Source organism: Drosophila arizonae, chromosome 5, assembly GCF_054131065.1.
Source record: "Drosophila arizonae isolate 15081-1271.41 chromosome 5, UAZ_ARI_1.0, whole genome shotgun sequence".
Classification (NCBI taxonomy): Eukaryota; Metazoa; Arthropoda; class Insecta; order Diptera; family Drosophilidae; genus Drosophila; species Drosophila arizonae.
In genome coordinates this window covers 19,765,562-19,783,651 of record NC_142925.1, presented here as the reverse complement: position 1 = coordinate 19,783,651, position 18,090 = coordinate 19,765,562, and the positions used below count along the sequence as shown (strand labels likewise).

Genomic DNA, 18,090 nt, shown 5'->3' with positions numbered 1-18,090 from the left:
CAGCATGATGAGGTTTGTATGCGATTTACTGTTATAAGCCGACTGGCCAACACCTCAATCAATTGGCTCCGTTTTGGAATGGAGTCGTTAAAAGTTTATGTACGTTTAATGGCTATTTGCGATTTACTATTTGCTGTTTGGCATTTGGCTTAAAGACTGCATCGTATTGACAGCAAGGTGATTTTCAAACTACTCTCGAATTGATATTAAAATGCCATTAACAAGTGCAAGATGTAACAGATTGAGAGAAGTGTTTAATCAACTGCCGCATGAGGAAGTGCTATGTGGACCTCTCGCCATATAAATAATTGATATGGCCCATACAAAGTCGCTCGCACACTCGCCCAAGACTTGCATATCAGTCAACAATTTCCTAACTACTAAGTCGACTGCACTTGCTAGACGAAAATATGTAAACACAGCAACAGCAACAGCAACAGCAACACAGAAACTGTTGCCGCACAATTTGTTGTTTTTTTATTTGTTGCTCTTTTGCTGTTTGCTTTCATTGTGCCCCATGCAAATCATCATTAAATAAATTGCTCATAATTATCGCCAAAGCTCGACTCGTTTCGACTGCGCTGGCATACGAGTGTACTTACTGACCATTTGTTCAAGTCTTGCGAATTTTGACTTATTGCAGGCGTGGTGCATACGCCCCCTTCGTGGGGGAAACCATAAAATGCCGGCAATACCCAAAATGTAGTACGGTAAAAGGTATAAGAAGTGAACGTGACTAATTTGATGCTTATATTACGTTTTACAGGGTATTCAGCTGTCGTTCATTTTGGCACAGCCAGCGCAAAGTGGGCGGCTTTGCGCGGTGTAATTTTCTGTCAAATTTTGCATGATTTTTCGTTGATAAATAATAATGACAGCCTGACCACAGCAGGTGGGTCTGGGTGGCCCGTTAGTTCGTTTACTTCCTGGTTCAGGCCGGTCCGTTGAGCGAATCGAAACGTGTTGACTACTCCAGTCGTTGGCAGCTGTCCATCAATGGACGAGCATTGTCTTAGCCCACTGATGAACCGCTCAGTGGCACAGTTTGTGCTGATTGTTTGATTGTTGCTAGCAACAATAATGAGATCTTCAAATGAAAAAGAAGAAAAAATAAAAATAAAATAAGGTAAACAAAAATCGTTTTTGCACAGCGCAAACGAATGAGTGTGGGCGTGTTTCTAATCAAAGCGAAACGCTTTCACATCGAACCTGGAAACTTATGCAACAATAAATTCAAGTTTTATTTATGATTTTAAATTAATTTCATTTTGACAAAGTTTATCAAATTAATATTCAATTGAAAATAGGTCGAAATCTTGAAAAAAAAAAAATAAAAAAATATAATATTAAAATTAATAGCCACTTTCTATTAAAGCAAAAGTGAATATAAAATGAAAAGTCTAATTTGTTTATTGCCAGCTCGGTCGTTGGTGTGAATGAAATTATGGCAGCCAGCTCAAAGCCCTCGCAGCTTGGATGCAAATGCAAAGATACTCCAGACTTGCTAGAATCAGTCCATTGTAAAGCATTCAAAAAGTGGCTGGCAAATTGGTAGCTGCCCTTGAACTAACCAAATGGCCAAAAAGTTGCAATCAGCCAAGTGCAGCCAGTTGCCCAATTGCTTATGTGTGTCTGTGTATGTATATATATATATGTGTGTGTGTAATGTTTGGTAGACTTTCTTCTTGAGCAGAGTTTCTTTTTCTGATTTTCTATGTGCTTGCCACACACATTGAACATTTTCATTCGATTTTCTTTTGGTCGGCGGACACAGGCAGTTACAACAATAACAACAATAACAACAACAACAACAACGACAACCGGCCAGCAACAAAATGCGCACAGAAAATACGAAAAACAAAGAATATTCAAGTGCAGACGACGCGACGCCAACCAAATCTGGTTCGATAGAGTTTTCCATAGAGTTTTGCTCGTTGGGCACATTCAATTGTAATGCCCAGGAGAGTGATTCAATTGAATTTGTTTGTTTTAGTATACGGTTCATTTATTTGCAAAAACGAATGAATAACAGGCCATACATGCTTACGCACACACACAGACACACGCATATAATTTGAACTTTGTCGAACTTCCGGTCAAATGGCGAGCACCGTTCCAGGCCCCAACCCGAGCAAACAGCTCTGAGACATATGTGTGTATTGGGGGGCATATAAATGTGGCATTGTACAAGTGCTGGAGTCAACTATGCAGCGCTAAATTCAAGGTGTGTTCTTTTTGTGCGGGTGTACGTTTCTGTGTGTGTGTGTGCGTGTGAGGAAAACTTTTGCCTGGCTCGGATAAGTTCCTGTGGCCCCGAGGGAGCGCTTAAGATTTCATTGTGTAAATTTACTGCGGCGCTGCTCATGAGATTCACTCGTTGATGCTGCTGCTTCTGCTGCCGCTTCTGCTGCTGTTGCTCATAAAGCTGCATATAAATGCAAAAGGAAATTCAAATCGCGAGCTGCTTAAAAATGAACAACAAATGAAATTCCCATAGGTAGCAAACGATGTGCCCCATGGCCCGGACCCATGTGGCGTATGCGCAACTTTGCGCATTTCTAAAATACGCCGCTGTCGCGGCTAAAGTTTTACTTAGCTGCACTGCGTCTTTCACCTGTTTTGTCTTGATTTCATTTGAGCTGCTCGTTGCTCACTCGCTTGAGCCGCTCCAGTCTGTGCGCTTTCGGCCCGACAGACGGGCAACATTTAATGTCATGTTTGTAAGTTTCTAGACGATGGCAACATGTTGCCCGTCCGTCGACTCCGCTGCGCCTTCTGATGCCTTCCCGTCGCGCCCGACACTTTTACCATTTTCACACTTTGGCTTCAACGATGGCAGTTTGCGCCCCTCGTCTTTCATCTACCATCCGCTGGCATTTCCGGCTCAGGGTTAACTTGATGCTACCATTGTAATTCGCTTTATCTAGCTGAATGGGCGATGCTTAAAGACAAATTTAAGTTGATATTTAAGCATTGCGATTTCTTGATACCTTGAATGCAATTGAAATCTCATATATACATATATATAAATAAATTTATATTGTTAATTAATGGCAATCGCTTTTGTTACTTTACCCTTGTCACTTACGCTCAACTAGCTTTGAGCCTTTGAAGAAAACATTTTTCTTTTGCTGCTAATTTTAAAATTCCAATCCAGTGACAATAAATTCAAAAAGCTAAAAGTCTTTGAGGCTGATGATGAATACACTTCAACGGGATAATTGGGTGTTATTGTGGGTGCTAGGACAGAAACCATCAACATGCATAATAATTGCTAATGGCTCTAAAGAGTTCACAAACAGCACACACATACACATACACACGCACGCAGAGCGAACGATTATAGCAACGGCAATCCGATTAATGATAAGCAGCCAAAACAAATCACAACAACAACAACAACAACAACAATAACATCCCTTGAATGGAAAGGCAAGCTGAGACACAGGCGAATGCAAACATAGCTTTCGGTGATTCGCCAAAGGCGCCTGAGCTCTGAGGTGGGCGTGGCACGTGCTTTATGACTTATGGGTAAAATAATATTGCTATTCTGGTTGTTGTCGCTTCTGCTAATAATGTTGATCTGATTAAGCGCAGCGGCATTGAGCCAGGGCCGAGGGAAGTAAGGCGAAACTCTGCAAGTGAATCTCACACTCAGAGAAACCAGAGCCAGAGCCAGAGACAGAGCCACTGCAATACGCCGAGCTGCAGACACAGAGCATATAAATTATGCTAAATACAATTAAAGCGCGTTGCGTTGTGCTGGCGAAATTCATTGAGCAAATGATAGACTGTCTAAATGACAGATTGCCAAACGAATTGCGGAACATCAACTTATTGACAGCGGCTTGGCAGCCAGCCGACTTGGCTCTTTAGCCTCAGTGCATGCCCCACTGCAAGCGCCAGACCCATACGCACCAGCCATACCTCACTCACCATTTCAGTTGGCATTTGAAGTAATTAAATTTAAATTGAATTCAACAGCCAAGAAATATGAAGCACAACACGAACAGCTGTAATACATGAATGAGAGAGCCTCTTGTCTCAACATACTCTATCCGAGCAATCCACAGACTTACAGTTCACTTTCCGAAGGCTAAAAGTTTCTTTCACATTTTTAGATAGTATTTTATGTATTGTTTATATTTTATAAGAATCGCAATTATGGAATAATGGAGGTATTATTAATATAAATATAATATAGTATATATAATGGAAGCAACTATGCTGTACAAACGTGCTAAGAGATTCGAAGTATCCTTTGGGTAACGTCAACAAAAACATGACGACAGACAGGCGACAAACTTTTTTAATCCTTTGCTCATTTGTTCTTTGGCTTTGGCATGCCCCAAGAAAGGTCCAATTAATGGTTGGAGAGCTTCTGAGCGGAGGAAGCGAACCTTGCCTACGTTGGTTGCGTTGGGTTGGGTGGTGGCATGCGGCTGTTTGCTTTTCCGTATTATTAAAACTTTAAACGAAAAAGTTTTCACTTAAAGTTAATTTGAATAATGTAAAATATGCCGAAGCCACAAGCTCACAATAAACTGGTTAAATACAAATTCTGGCGAGCTTATGCCTGACTGAAACTACGCATAATATAACAAATTATATCTATATAATATGGTGGAGTACTTCTTGATAAATCATGTGTTTAGACTACACAACGCAAACGCCAATAGCCATCAAATGTTTTGAGCAACTGAAGCCATAGAATGGTAAACAGCGGCTAAAGGCGACACAGTGGACAGAGCAAAGACCCCTAATGCTGGGACAGGCAAAACTAACCTGGTTAGGTAGCAAATGCTGGAATCTCGTGCACACGTTTCAACCTCTGCCCGTTCCCCCTAGCCATGCATACTGTAGCCATAAACCCGTTAGCCATAATCATTGTAGATTGCATCCGCTGCGCCCGCTTTTGCTCCAAATGACTCACAATTCAGTGCAATCCGCATAATGAAGAGCGAAGCCTAACTCCGGCTGTCTCTGTTTGCCACCGATAGCGAAAGCGAAAATATTATTTTGCAACATGCAACATGCAACCGCAACAACAACAACAACAACAACAGCAACAGCAACTACAACGAGAAAAGCAACAACAATATTGACGCGCGGTCTCGCAATAATTGTGGGCAAATATTACATGAGATCGGTAGAGCCGCGTCGCTGGTTGCCAGCTTCACTGCAGGCTGGGGTCGGTTAGCTGCATATTATCGAGGTAGCCGATGATGATAACAGCAACTGCAACAATAACTACAGCAACAACAACAGCCAAGCTGACATCATAATTATCGATTGTACTGTGGCCGCCGTTAGCGCAAGTAATTATGCCAAAAGCGCGTTTATTGTGTATGAATAAGGGTGTGCTTGCATTAGTGCTGGCAATTGTGCTTGAGTGGTTCGTGTGTGTGTGTGTGACAAACTGACGAAAGCAAGAGCAAAGCAATCTTGACTTCGATTGAAAAATGAAAAACTTAAGGAAAATGACGTGCGAGAAATCGACCTGCGTATAAACAAGTTTATAAACCAATGCACCAAATCGAATAATACTCATTCCCCAACATTTTTGTACAGATATAAGAACGATGCACCTAAATACTTTCTTTTGATGAAGGGTATGAAAAATTGTATAAGGAATATATTTACTAAGAACTATGCCGACTTAGCTTAAGATGACCTAAAGATGACCTTAGTCCAGCAAAGAGCTGATATTATTATCAGTCAACGAATAAATAAATAATAAATGACATCTTTACATTCATCCTCTGCATCTACACAGTAAATTCAAAGTCTCATGCTCTAAAAAAAAACTATATAAAATTATCGACTATTGTCGATGAAAAAGGAACGGGCTATCGAAAAAAATATGGTAAACTTGCGCTGCGTATGGTAAACACGAGTGGGGTTTGCCACGCCTCCTTCCGCTTGCTATACACCTTTTCACAAAACATTATACCCGGGCTTCCTATTTTCTCTGGGTTCAGAGCATATTAAGTGAACAGTGAACGATCAGCGTTCAGGCATGCTTGTGGCATGTTATGATGGTATATGGTAACGTAATTATATCATCCATAACAATATAAGAAATATAATCTGCTCGACAGTTAAACTATCAATTACTAACCAGTAAGAAAATACTTGTATTCCTAATAAAACAAGAAATAAAACAATAAGATAACCATATCCTGAATGATCTGGATTTTAAAATATTCGCAGTTATATGTTTATTAAAATGCTGAACTTATTTGTGGCAAAAAAGAAATTATTCCGCACCGTTCAATTTTGTGACATTATCATTAAATAGGCCTTGTTAGAAACGATGTGCGCGAGATAAGAACGTACGTAAGGCTCTTCATAAATTGCCATACGGGCAGACAGACGGACGTATAAAGTTAAATCCACTGATCAAGAATATATTCACTTTTTGAAGTCTACCACGCCTGTCCGTATTACGGACTCCGCAACATACATCTTAAACTTCTGTATTGGACAATATATCCTGATTTCGCATTATACTTCGGGTATTAAAATGTAATTTTGGCTCTACAAATTTCGTAACAAGCGATTAGGCGTAGATATGCTCTGATATTTGTAGTAGGCGAGGCCAACTAATTTTATACTCTCTTTCTGAACGTAGAATAAATCATCATTCCTTTTCAGTACCTCAGTCTGAAAGTAACACAAAACAATTTTACAAAATTCTTCAAATTTGAATCTCATATAAAAATTATTTGATTTTTCCATTATTTCGAAGTTTTTCCCAAAAAGTCGTCGACTATTTTTCAGCTTTCATATAACGAGCTTTTGACTTAAGTAAGTTTAATTTGATGATTTATAAATATTGATGTCAATAAATAGAATTCGTTCACAATGGGAAGGTATACAAAATGGGTGATGCCGCCGCCCCCACCACCGCTCCGGACGCTACAGTGAAGCAAGCAGCAGCAGCAGCAGCGACACCAGCAGCACCTGTTGCAACGACAGCTGGAGTGGACATCCTACAGAGCAATTATTGGCTTACAGCAGGTGCAGTCATCTTGTATTCGGCAAGGGCTTTGTATGTGAAATTCCGCAATATGAGCCTGGGCAAGATGAGTTCAGACACGGCAGGCCTGGGTAAGGGCGAGGCATTAGCTCCAATAGATAAATAGTTACAAGCGAAAGGATGGGAATACACAAAAGAAAACAAGTAAAAAAAAAAAACAAATACTTTCGGAAGTCAGCTTTGAGGTGTTGGAGTGCTTGCGATTTAAGGGGGTCGCAAGTTAATTTCAACACTATCTTCTACCCAAGGATCATACACATAATAATCACTTAAATGATTGCTGTTGTCTAATTGTTTAATTCGTAGTTTGTACTTTGACAAGTGAGGTGCTGAGAAAAATAAATTGACATTAACGTTTCATATATCCATCGCAATTTTTACACTATTAATCATCCCATCAGCAATTCAGTAGCTAAGTGTAGCTCTAGTACTGTAGAGACCCTATTGGGCATAGACACCTCAATTTGGCCAATTCTTAGAATGAGCTGAACGTAACTTAGCTGCTTACGCTCCGAAAATGTGAAAATTACAGGGTATTTTTCGATATGCCACGCCTCTAAAGATTCGTAAACGTTATTTTTGGCTCTTGGTTTGGTTACTAGCAACTTAACTATTCAAATTTGAAGCTTCTAGCTCTTATAGTTCGGGAGATATCAACTTTTGCGATTTGCAACGCCTCTGTGGGACATATACACATATGTGCGAAAGTTATTTAATTATATCTCCAACACCTTTAGACATCGAGCTTCCAAATTTTAAATGTAGGCTTATATGTATTTTATATAATTTCGATTTTTGTTATACTTTATCACTCACCCCTATATTCACCCCTACCTTTGTAAATGGCGTGTTTCAAATACTAGAGACTTGTGGTTTGGCAAATAAACGCACATTAATGTTATATTAGCGACCTGAAAATTATATGAGCATAGTCCATCAATAAGAAAAGTTATTAAACAATTAAATTTCCATTGTAAGCCCACACTGCTGCCAATGCGTGTTTATGCTTGCATCCTTATGTATGACTCGAAGAATTATTGTGAAATATCAATTCTACGAAGGGTTCAGGGGATATCGTTCTTCAACTAATATGCTTTCTGGTATATCGGAAAATGAGTTTTCCGATTGCCACACCCCCAATGGGCTGATCGGGAAAATTTTAACAGTTTATAAATCGGAGATATACACGAGTATGTGTTCCACATAAATAATTTCAATAGCTCCGAAATAAACTGTGTTCATACGGGCAGATGAGCAGTCGGACAGACGGATGGACGGGCAAGACGGGCATTGCACAAAACCAATATACTCATTTTACTTTCGTGAATGAGTATATATGTGTATTCCTGCCAAGGCAAACGTTATCGTTTGAAATCGTTATTGCAGTTCATTTGCAAAATTGCATATCGCCTTATGAGCTAGTCTAAAAATGTTACATTTAGTTTCATGCATACGATATTCTGGATGCCATGCTTCATACGTCCGTTGCAAATATGGACAATATAAAGAAAATTGGCAAACGTGGCAGCAGCGCTATTTTTTATACGTATGTGTCGGTTATTAGATTAGATAATTTTGACGAGTGCAGCGTGTCCCTGCACGGCTGCCATTCTTCTTGCTACTTTAATTTTGTTCTTTCTAAGTAAACAGTAACAGAAAAGAAGTTTTCGATTTACAACTAATTGCTCGATCATTGAAATGCCGGGGTTGATGGAGGTACATTCTTTAATAATTCAGTTCGTTCTGTTGGACATCGTTTCTTATACCCTGAACTCATTGTAAATGCGAAATCAGGATATAATGGCTTTGTGAAAAATTATGTAGCGGGCAGAAGGAATCATTGCAGACCCCACAAAGTATATATATTCTTGATCAGCACGACGAGCTGAATCAATATAGCCCCGCCGTCCGTATGAGTGCGTCGATCACAGTAGTTATAAGAGCTAGAGAGCAGGGTATCTCCTACTAGAGCCTTCTTATTTGTTTAATAATAAATGTTATGTATTTGGAAAGGTGTAAGGTGCGGCTTCCCCGACTATAATTTTCTTACTTGTTTCATGGGAAGAAATTTTACAAAACTTTACTTTCCTTTCATAAAAGTAGGTGTTTATAGGGAAGAAGTGTTCTTGTATGCCCGAATAGTCAATGCTGAGACGTCAGGGCTAATAGTTTTTGCAATGTTTGCTTCTATAATTACGCAGAATTTTTCAGCTATTCAAGCTGGAGACTTCCACGTCTTTTTGCTTTTTGGCTTACTTCAATTATTTTATTCAAATATTTTTTGAAAACAATAATGAAAAATAATATCAGCGAACATAGTAGGCAAATGCTAAATATTTTATAAGCCCCTCCGGAACGGAGATTCGGATTCTCAGTTCATATTTATATCCAAAAGCAAAAGAAACAAATTTAATACAAATATAAATTTTCTAAATTCGAAAAAAAAAATTTTTGTTCAGTTCAGGTTTTGTCGCAAGTAAGTAAAATTGAATATCAATCAATATAAAGCGATAGTAATAACGATAATGCATTTACCATCGGAAGCTATTAAAAATGTCAGACACGGATGTGGAAAACTATTTACCAGCTGCACTTAAAGCTGCTGCTGGTGGAAATATGCTGCAAAGCAATAATTGGCTTACGGGCGGCGCTGTTGTTCTATATTTAACTGCGGCTTTGTATATCGAATTCCGCAAGATGAGCCTATTCAAGAAAAGCCCGGGCAAGGCAACCCTGGAATTCTAATTCCAAAGCACCGATAGATAAATAGCTAACAACTAGCAAGAGGAGGGGAATACAAATAATTACACGATTTTAAAAAGCAGGGAAGACATTTTCAGCATGCAACCCGATAAAAAGATACCAGAATCCTGAATGATCTGAATTATTAAATATACGCAATTATGTGTTTATCAAACTACTTAGTTTTTTTGTTTGCGAGAGATAAACACATACCTACGGCTCTTCTGAAGTCGCCGTATGGGCAGTCAGACAGAAGCTAAATCAACTGATCCAGAATATATTCACTTCGTGGAGTCTACCACGCCTGCTCGTTACATACATCTTGACGATTTGTATTAGACATATACCCTGAATTCTCTTATTCAATGGGGTATTAAAATGTAGCTTTGTAACAAGCAAGTAGTTTGCTCTGATATTTGTAGTAGGCGAGGCCAACTAATTTCATACTCTCTTTCTGAACGTAGAATAAATCATCATTCCTTTTCAGTACCTCAGTCTGAAAATAACACAAAACAATTTTACAAAATTCTTCAAATTTGAATCTCATATGATATATTTTTTTTCCACTATTTCGAAGCTTGTCCCAAAACATAACACACATAACAACACATTTCACATAACGAGCTTTTGACTTAAGTAAGTTTAATTGGCTGTCTTATAAATATTGATGTCAATAACTACAATTCGTTCACAATGGGAAGGTATTCAAGATGCCAGATTTACAATCTCTAGCATCATCTGCAGCACAAGTAGCAGCAGATGCGATGACAGTAGGTGAAACTATGAAAGCTGGAGTGGACATTCCACAGAGTAATTATTGGCTTACAGCAGGTGCAGTCGTCTTGTATTCGGCAAGAGCATTGTATACGAACTTCCGCAATATGAGCCTGGGCAAGATGAGTTCAGACCCGTCCGGCCTGGGCAAGGGCGAGGAATTCTAATACCAAGGACTCGCTGCGATAAATGAATAGTTAACAAAAGGATGGGAAAACTAATAAAGAGACACGGAAAGGATGACGACACTAAAACAATGTTTCATAGCAATGATTTGTATCATATATTAAAATTAATTAGTTCGAAAATTTATTCTGCTCCGATAGAGAACGAATAAGTAAGAAGTCTCTAGGCGAGACTGCTCGACTAGGAGATAGCCTGAAGCCTCTAAGCTGATATTGAAATCATTCTGCACTTCTCTTTTGTGCACTTTTATGCATGCACACCCGCGCAGAAGCCCGCGCTCTGCTAACTGCTCAGTATGCCGCGACTGCGCTTGGGCTGCGCTGCAGTGTGGGCAATATTATGAGAATTTACTTGTTGAATAATTTCTCTTGCGGTTGGACTATCTTCATGAAAGTTTAAGCACATATGGTTGAAATGTGTGTACATTCCAAACCACAAGTCTCGAGTAATTGAAATACGTTTTTTTACAAATTGATGGGAGAAGGGTGCGTGGTATTAAAAATCTGTAAATTACAAAATCGTCGTATTCATCAAATGTATATATACAGTAAATCTGAGGTCTCCAGGTCTAAGTGTTTAAATTAGGCTGAATAAACAATATCAATTTATCGATTGTTCTCGATAAAGAAGAAATCGGATGAGTTATCGAAAAAAAATTGGCAAAACGTGTACTGCGTATGTTATACACGAGTATGCGGACGGACGGACAGGACTATATCGGGCTCGTCGCCCTGATCAAGAATATATAATTTATGGGGACTGAGATAATTTCTTATGCCTGTTACGTACTTTTCACAAAACCATTATACCCTGATTTCCCATTTTCAATGGTTTCAGGGTATAAAAACAAGTAAAATCGTTGCAGTCGGGCGTTACCAACTGCAGAATACTCATTCACATCGCATCAGCAATTTAGTAGCTAAGTTTAGTTCTAATACTGTAGAAAATGCTTTTTTTCGATTTGACACGCCCCTAATGGGGGTAGACATCTCATTTTTGGGCAGTTTTTAGAACGACTTAATATTTTGGGCACAATTGATGTAGAGACTTGAAAGTCCAAAAAGCTATGGCAGATATATGTTCGCCCACAGGGGCAATAGTTTTTATCTCCTATAGTTTAGGAGCTAGAAGCTTTAAATTTGGATATTTGAGTTGAAGGTAGCCTCACACTTTTTTATGGCGTGGCATATCGAAAAATACCCTGTAATTTTCACATTTTCGGAGCGTAAGCAGCTAAGTTACGTTCAGCTCATTCTAAGAATTGGCCAAATTGAGGTGTCTATGCCCAATAGGGTCTCTACAGTACTAGAGCTACACTTAGCTACTGAATTGCTGATGGGATGATTAATAGTGTAAAAATTGCGATGGATATATGAAACGTTAATGTCAATTTATTTTTCTCAGCACCTCACTTGTCAAAGTACAAACTACGAATTAAACAATTAGACAACAGCAATCATTTAAGTGATTATTATGTGTATGATCCTTGGGTAGAAGATAGTGTTGAAATTAACTTGCGACCCCCTTAAATCGCAAGCACTCCAACACCTCAAAGCTGACTTCCGAAAGTATTTGTTTTTTTTTTTACTTGTATTCATTTGTGTATTCCCATCCTTTCGCTTGTAACTATTTATCTATTGGAGCTAATGCCTCGCCCTTACCCAGGCCTGCCGTGTCTGAACTCATCTTGCCCAGGCTCATATTGCGGAATTTCACATACAAAGCCCTTGCCGAATACAAGATGACTGCACCTGCTGTAAGCCAATAATTGCTCTGTAGGATGTCCACTCCAGCTGTCGTTGCAACAGGTGCTGCTGGTGTCGCTGCTGCTGCTGCTGCTTGCTTCACTGTAGCGTCCGGAGCGGTGGTGGGGGCGGCGGCATCACCCATTTTGTATACCTTCCCATTGTGAACGAATTCTATTTATTGACATCAATATTTATAAATCATCAAATTAAACTTACTTAAGTCAAAAGCTCGTTATATGAAAGCTGAAAAATAGTCGACGACTTTTTGGGAAAAACTTCGAAATAATGGAAAAATCAAATAATTTTTATATGAGATTCAAATTTGAAGAATTTTGTAAAATTGTTTTGTGTTACTTTCAGACTGAGGTACTGAAAAGGAATGATGATTTATTCTACGTTCAGAAAGAGAGTATAAAATTAGTTGGCCTCGCCTACTACAAATATCAGAGCATATCTACGCCTAATCGCTTGTTACGAAATTTGTAGAGCCAAAATTACATTTTAATACCCGAAGTATAATGCGAAATCAGGATATATTGTCCAATACAGAAGTTTAAGATGTATGTTGCGGAGTCCGTAATACGGACAGGCGTGGTAGACTTCAAAAAGTGAATATATTCTTGATCAGTGGATTTAACTTTATACGTCCGTCTGTCTGCCCGTATGGCAATTTATGAAGAGCCTTACGTACGTTCTTATCTCGCGCACATCGTTTCTAACAAGGCCTATTTAATGATAATGTCACAAAATTGAACGGTGCGGAATAATTTCTTTTTTGCCACAAATAAGTTCAGCATTTTAATAAACATATAACTGCGAATATTTTAAAATCCAGATCATTCAGGATATGGTTATCTTATTGTTTTATTTCTTGTTTTATTAGGAATACAAGTATTTTCTTACTGGTTAGTAATTGATAGTTTAACTGTCGAGCAGATTATATTTCTTATATTGTTATGGATGATATAATTACGTTACCATATACCATCATAACATGCCACAAGCATGCCTGAACGCTGAACGTTCACTGTTCACTTAATATGCTCTGAACCCAGAGAAAATAGGAAGCCCGGGTATAATGTTTTGTGAAAATGTGTGTAGCAAGCGGAAGGAGGCGTGGCAAACCCCACTCGTGTTTACCATACGCAGCGCAAGTTTACCATATTTTTTCGATAGCCCGTTCCTTTTTCATCGACAATAGTCGATAATTTTATATAGTTTTTTTTTAGAGCATGAGACTTTGAATTTACTGTGTAGATGCAGAGGATGAATGTAAAGATGCCATTTATTATTTATTTATTCGTTGACTGATAATAATATCAGCTCTTTGCTGGACTAAGGTCATCTTTAGGTCATCTTAAGCTAAGTCGGCATAGTTCTTAGTAAATATATTCCTTATACAATTTTTCATACCCTTCATCAAAAGAAAGTATTTAGGTGCATCGTTAGCATTGAATCCGTTGGATACCCTTTCTTATTCTAATATCTGTACAAAAATGTTGGGGAATGAGTATTATTCGATTTGGTGCATTGGTTTATAAACTTGTTTATACGCAGATCGATTTCTCGCACGTCATTTTCCTTAAGTTTTTCATTTTTCAATCGAAGTCAAGATTGCTTTGCTCTTGCTTTCGTCAGTTTGTCACACACACACACACGAACCACTCAAGCACAATTGCCAGCACTAATACAAGCACACCCTTATTCATACACAATAAACGCGCTTTTGGCATAATTACTTGCGCTAACGGCGGCCACAGTACAATCGATAATTATGATGTCAGCTTGGCTGTTGTTGTTGCTGTAGTTATTGTTAAGTGATTATTATGTGTATGATCCTTGGGTAGAAGATAGTGTTGAAATTAACTTGCGACCCCCTTAAATCGCAAGCACTCCAACACCTCAAAGCTGACTTCCGAAAGTATTTTTTTTTTTTTTCTTGTATTCATTTGTGTATTCCCATCCTTTCGCTTGTAACTATTTATCTACTTGAGCTAGTCCTTGGTATTAGAATTCCTCGCCCTTGCCCAGGCCTGCCGTGTCTGAACTCATCTTGCCCAGGCTCATATTGCGGAATTTCACATACAAAGCCCTTGCCGAATACAAGATGACTGCACCTGCTGTAAGCCAATAATTGCTCTGTAGAATGTCCACTCCAGCTGTGGTTGCAACAGGTGCTGCTGGTGTCGCTGCTGCTACTGCTGCTGCTATTGCGTCCATCGCTGAAGCGGCGACACCGGGGGCGAGGGTGGGGGCATCACCCATTTTGTATACCTTCCCATTGTGAACGAATTCTATTTATTGACATCAATATTTATAAATCATCAAATTAAACTTACTTAAGTCAAAAGCTCGTTATATGAAAACTGAAAAATAGTCGACGACTTTTTGGGAAAAACTTCGAAATAATGGAAAAATCAAATAATTTTTATATGAGATTCAAATTTGAAGAATTTTGTAAAATTGTTTTGTGTTACTTTCAGACTGAGGTACTGAAAAGGAATGATGATTTATTCTACGTTCAGAAAGAGAGTATAAAATTAGTTGGCCTCGCCTACTACAAATATCAGAGCATATCTACGCCTAATCGCTTGTTACGAAATTTGTAGAGCCAAAATTACATTTTAATACCCGAAGTATAATGCGAAATCAGGATATATTGTCCAATACAGAAGTTTAAGATGTATGTTGCGGAGTCCGTAATACAGACAGGCGTGGTAGACTTCAAAAAGTTGATATATTCTTAATCAGTTGATTTAGCTTCTGTCTGACTGCCCATACGGCGACTTCAGAAGAGCCGTAGGTATGTGTTTATCTCTCGCAAACAAATAAACTAAGTAGTTTGATAAACACATAATTGCGTATATTTAATAATTCAGATCATTCAGGATTCTGGTATCTTTTTATCGGGTTGCATGCTGAAAATGTCTTCCCTGCTTTTTAAAATCGTGTAATTATTTGTATTCCCCTCCTCTTGCTAGTTGTTAGCTATTTATCTATCGGTGCTTTGGAATTAGAATTCCAGGGTTGCCTTGCCCGGGCTTTTCTTGAATAGGCTCATCTTGCGGAATTCGATATACAAAGCCGCAGTTAAATATAGAACAACAGCGCCGCCCGTAAGCCAATTATTGCTTTGCAGCATATTTCCACCAGCAGCAGCTTTAAGTGCAGCTGGTAAATAGTTTTCCACATCCGTGTCTGACATTTTTAATAGCTACCGATGGTAAATGCATTATCGTTATTACTATCGCTTTATATTGATTGATATTCAATTTTACTTACTTGCGAAAAAACCCGTCAATTAATGTAACTGAACAAAATTGTTTCTTTTCGAATTTAGAAAATTTATATTTGTATTAAATTGGTTTCTTTTGCTTTTGGATATAATTAAGAACTGAGAGTCAGAATCTCCGTTCAGGAGGGGCTCATCAAATTTTTCGTAGTTACCTTCTAGGCTCGCTGATATTATTATTACTTAGTTGTATACCCTGAATCCATTTTCAACGGGAAATCAGGGTATAATGGTTTTGTTGAAATGTATGTAACAGGCAGAAGGAGGCGTGGCAGACCCCACAAAGTATATATATTCTTGATCAGGGCGACGAGCTGAGTCGATTTGGCCCTGTCCGTCTGTCCGTCCGTCCGTCCGCCCGTATGTATAAATGCGTCGATCTCAGAAGATATAAGAGCTAGAGACTTGAAATTTTTTTTCCTATTTCCACCCTCTCACCGTCACCTCTGTAAAAAGCGTATTTCAAACACTAGAGACTTGTGCTTTGGAATGTACATACATTTTCACCATATGATTACGCTCTGAAAGTTTAAGTTTAAGTCATTAAGATTGTATGTTTACAAAAGAATTTATTCAACAAATAAATTGTCATAATATTGCCCACATTGCAGCGCAGCTCAAGCGCAGCCGCTGCTTATTGCACAGTTAGCAGAGCCCGTTCTAATACGTGCGTGTGTATGTATGTGTGCCGAAAAGAAGTGCACAGTGATTAGAATATCAGATTGGATGGTTCAGGGTATCTCCTTGTCGAGCAGTCGCGACTAGAGTCTTCTTACTTGTTCTTTTTAAAATGTTCAGAATAAAGTTGCGACGGCGCTTGGGCTGCGCTGCAGTGTGGGCATTAGTGTGAGAATATGCTTGATGAATAATTTCTCTTGCAGTAAAACTATCTTCATAAAACTTTCAGCACCTAATCATAATATTCATATATTTGTGTACATTCCAAAGCACAAGTCTGTAATACTTTAAATGCGTTTTGTACAAATTGGTTGGCGAAGGGGCGTGGTATCCAAAATTTGTAAATAATAAAATATTTGTATTCATCAAATGTATATACACAGTAAATCTGTAATTATTGGAATTACGCTGAATTTGCTAAAAATTTATAGATCTCGTAATTCTTAAGTACTAGAGATTTTTGCTTTGGAATATACACACAATCAATCAATCATTAGTATTCAACATTCAAATATTAGAATGTGTATTAGTATGTACGTGTGTGTATCAAAGAAGTGCACTACCTCTAAATCAAGCAGTCTCGAATAGAGCAGTCTTACTGTATTTCATGTCATTTTGATTGATACTTCCACTAGTTCGCTCTGATCTTTATTTAAATAAAAATAGACTCAAGTAGGCGACGGCCAATTGTTTTTGACCCTCTTACTGAACTGAGAATAAATCATCATTCCTATTCAGTACTTCGATCTGAAAGCAACACAAAACAATTTTACAAAATTCTTCAAATTTGAATCTTATATAAAAATTATTTGATTTTTCCATTATTTCGAAGTTTTTCCCAAAAAGTCGTCGACTATTTTTCAGCTTTCATATAACGAGCTTTTGACTTAAGTAAGTTTAATTTGATGATTTATAAATATTGATGTCAATAAATAGAATTCGTTCACAATGGGAAGGTATACAAAATGGGTGATGCCGCCGCCCCCACCACCGCCGCCGCTCCCGACGCTACAGTGAAGCCAGCAGCAGCAGCCACACCAGCAGCACCTGTTGCAACGACAGCTGGAGTGGACATTCTACAGAGCAATTATTGGCTTACAGCAGGTGCAGTCATCTTGTATTCAGCAAGGGCTTTGTATGTGAAATTCCGCAATATGAGCCTGGGCAAGATGAGTTCAGACACGGCAGGCCTGGGCAAGGGCGAGGAATTCGAATTCAAAGGATTAGCTCCGATAGATGAATAGTTAACAAGAGGATGGGAAAACTAATAAAGAGACACACGGAAAGGATGAGGACACTAAAACAATGTTCCGTAGCGTTGATTTGCATGAAATGTTAAATTTAATTAGTTCGAAAATTAATTCTGCTCCGATATCAAGTTGAATTTGGCTCAAATGAGAAATAAAAATTACCGTTAATGGAAAATTTGAAGTTAGTTTTTATACCCTGAACCCATTTTCAATGGGAAATCAGGGTATAATGGTTTTGTTGAAATGTATGTAACAGGCAGGAGGAGGCGTGGCAGACCCCATAAAGTATATATATTCTTAATCAGGGCGACGAGCTTAGTTGATTTGGCCTTGTCCGTCTGTTCGTCCGTCTGTCCGTTTGTCCGTATGTATGAACGC

The 18,090-nt window shown here is 38.6% G+C and overlaps 2 protein-coding genes and 1 long non-coding RNA gene across 6 annotated transcripts in view; 2 read left to right on the top strand and 1 right to left on the bottom strand.

Moving 5' to 3' along the window:
• The window catches only part of mbl (splicing regulator muscleblind), a 258,467-nt gene that overhangs the window by 41,774 nt on the left and 198,603 nt on the right, over positions 1-18,090 (top strand). The gene's annotated exons all lie outside the window — the stretch shown is intronic.
• Positions 9,359-10,866, top strand: LOC108620594 (uncharacterized). Its single transcript, XR_016270421.1, has 3 exons — positions 9,359-9,518; positions 9,587-10,420; positions 10,486-10,866. It is a non-coding gene; the product is annotated as an uncharacterized LOC108620594 (long non-coding RNA).
• On the bottom strand, positions 13,760-15,009 carry LOC149268682 (uncharacterized). The gene is made up of 2 exons (XM_089470251.1): positions 14,832-15,009; positions 13,760-14,766 (listed from the first exon to the last, which is right to left on the bottom strand). Exon 2 carries the CDS (start codon positions 14,755-14,757, stop codon positions 14,500-14,502), a length of 258 nt encoding a protein of 85 aa, XP_089326377.1. The 5' UTR covers positions 14,758-14,766; positions 14,832-15,009; the 3' UTR covers positions 13,760-14,499.

Excerpts from the sequence above, each read along its gene's own strand:
- LOC149268682 (XM_089470251.1), bottom strand. The coding sequence starts at position 14,757 with ATGGGTGATGCCCCCACCCTCGCCCCCGGTGTCGCCGCTTCAGCGATG.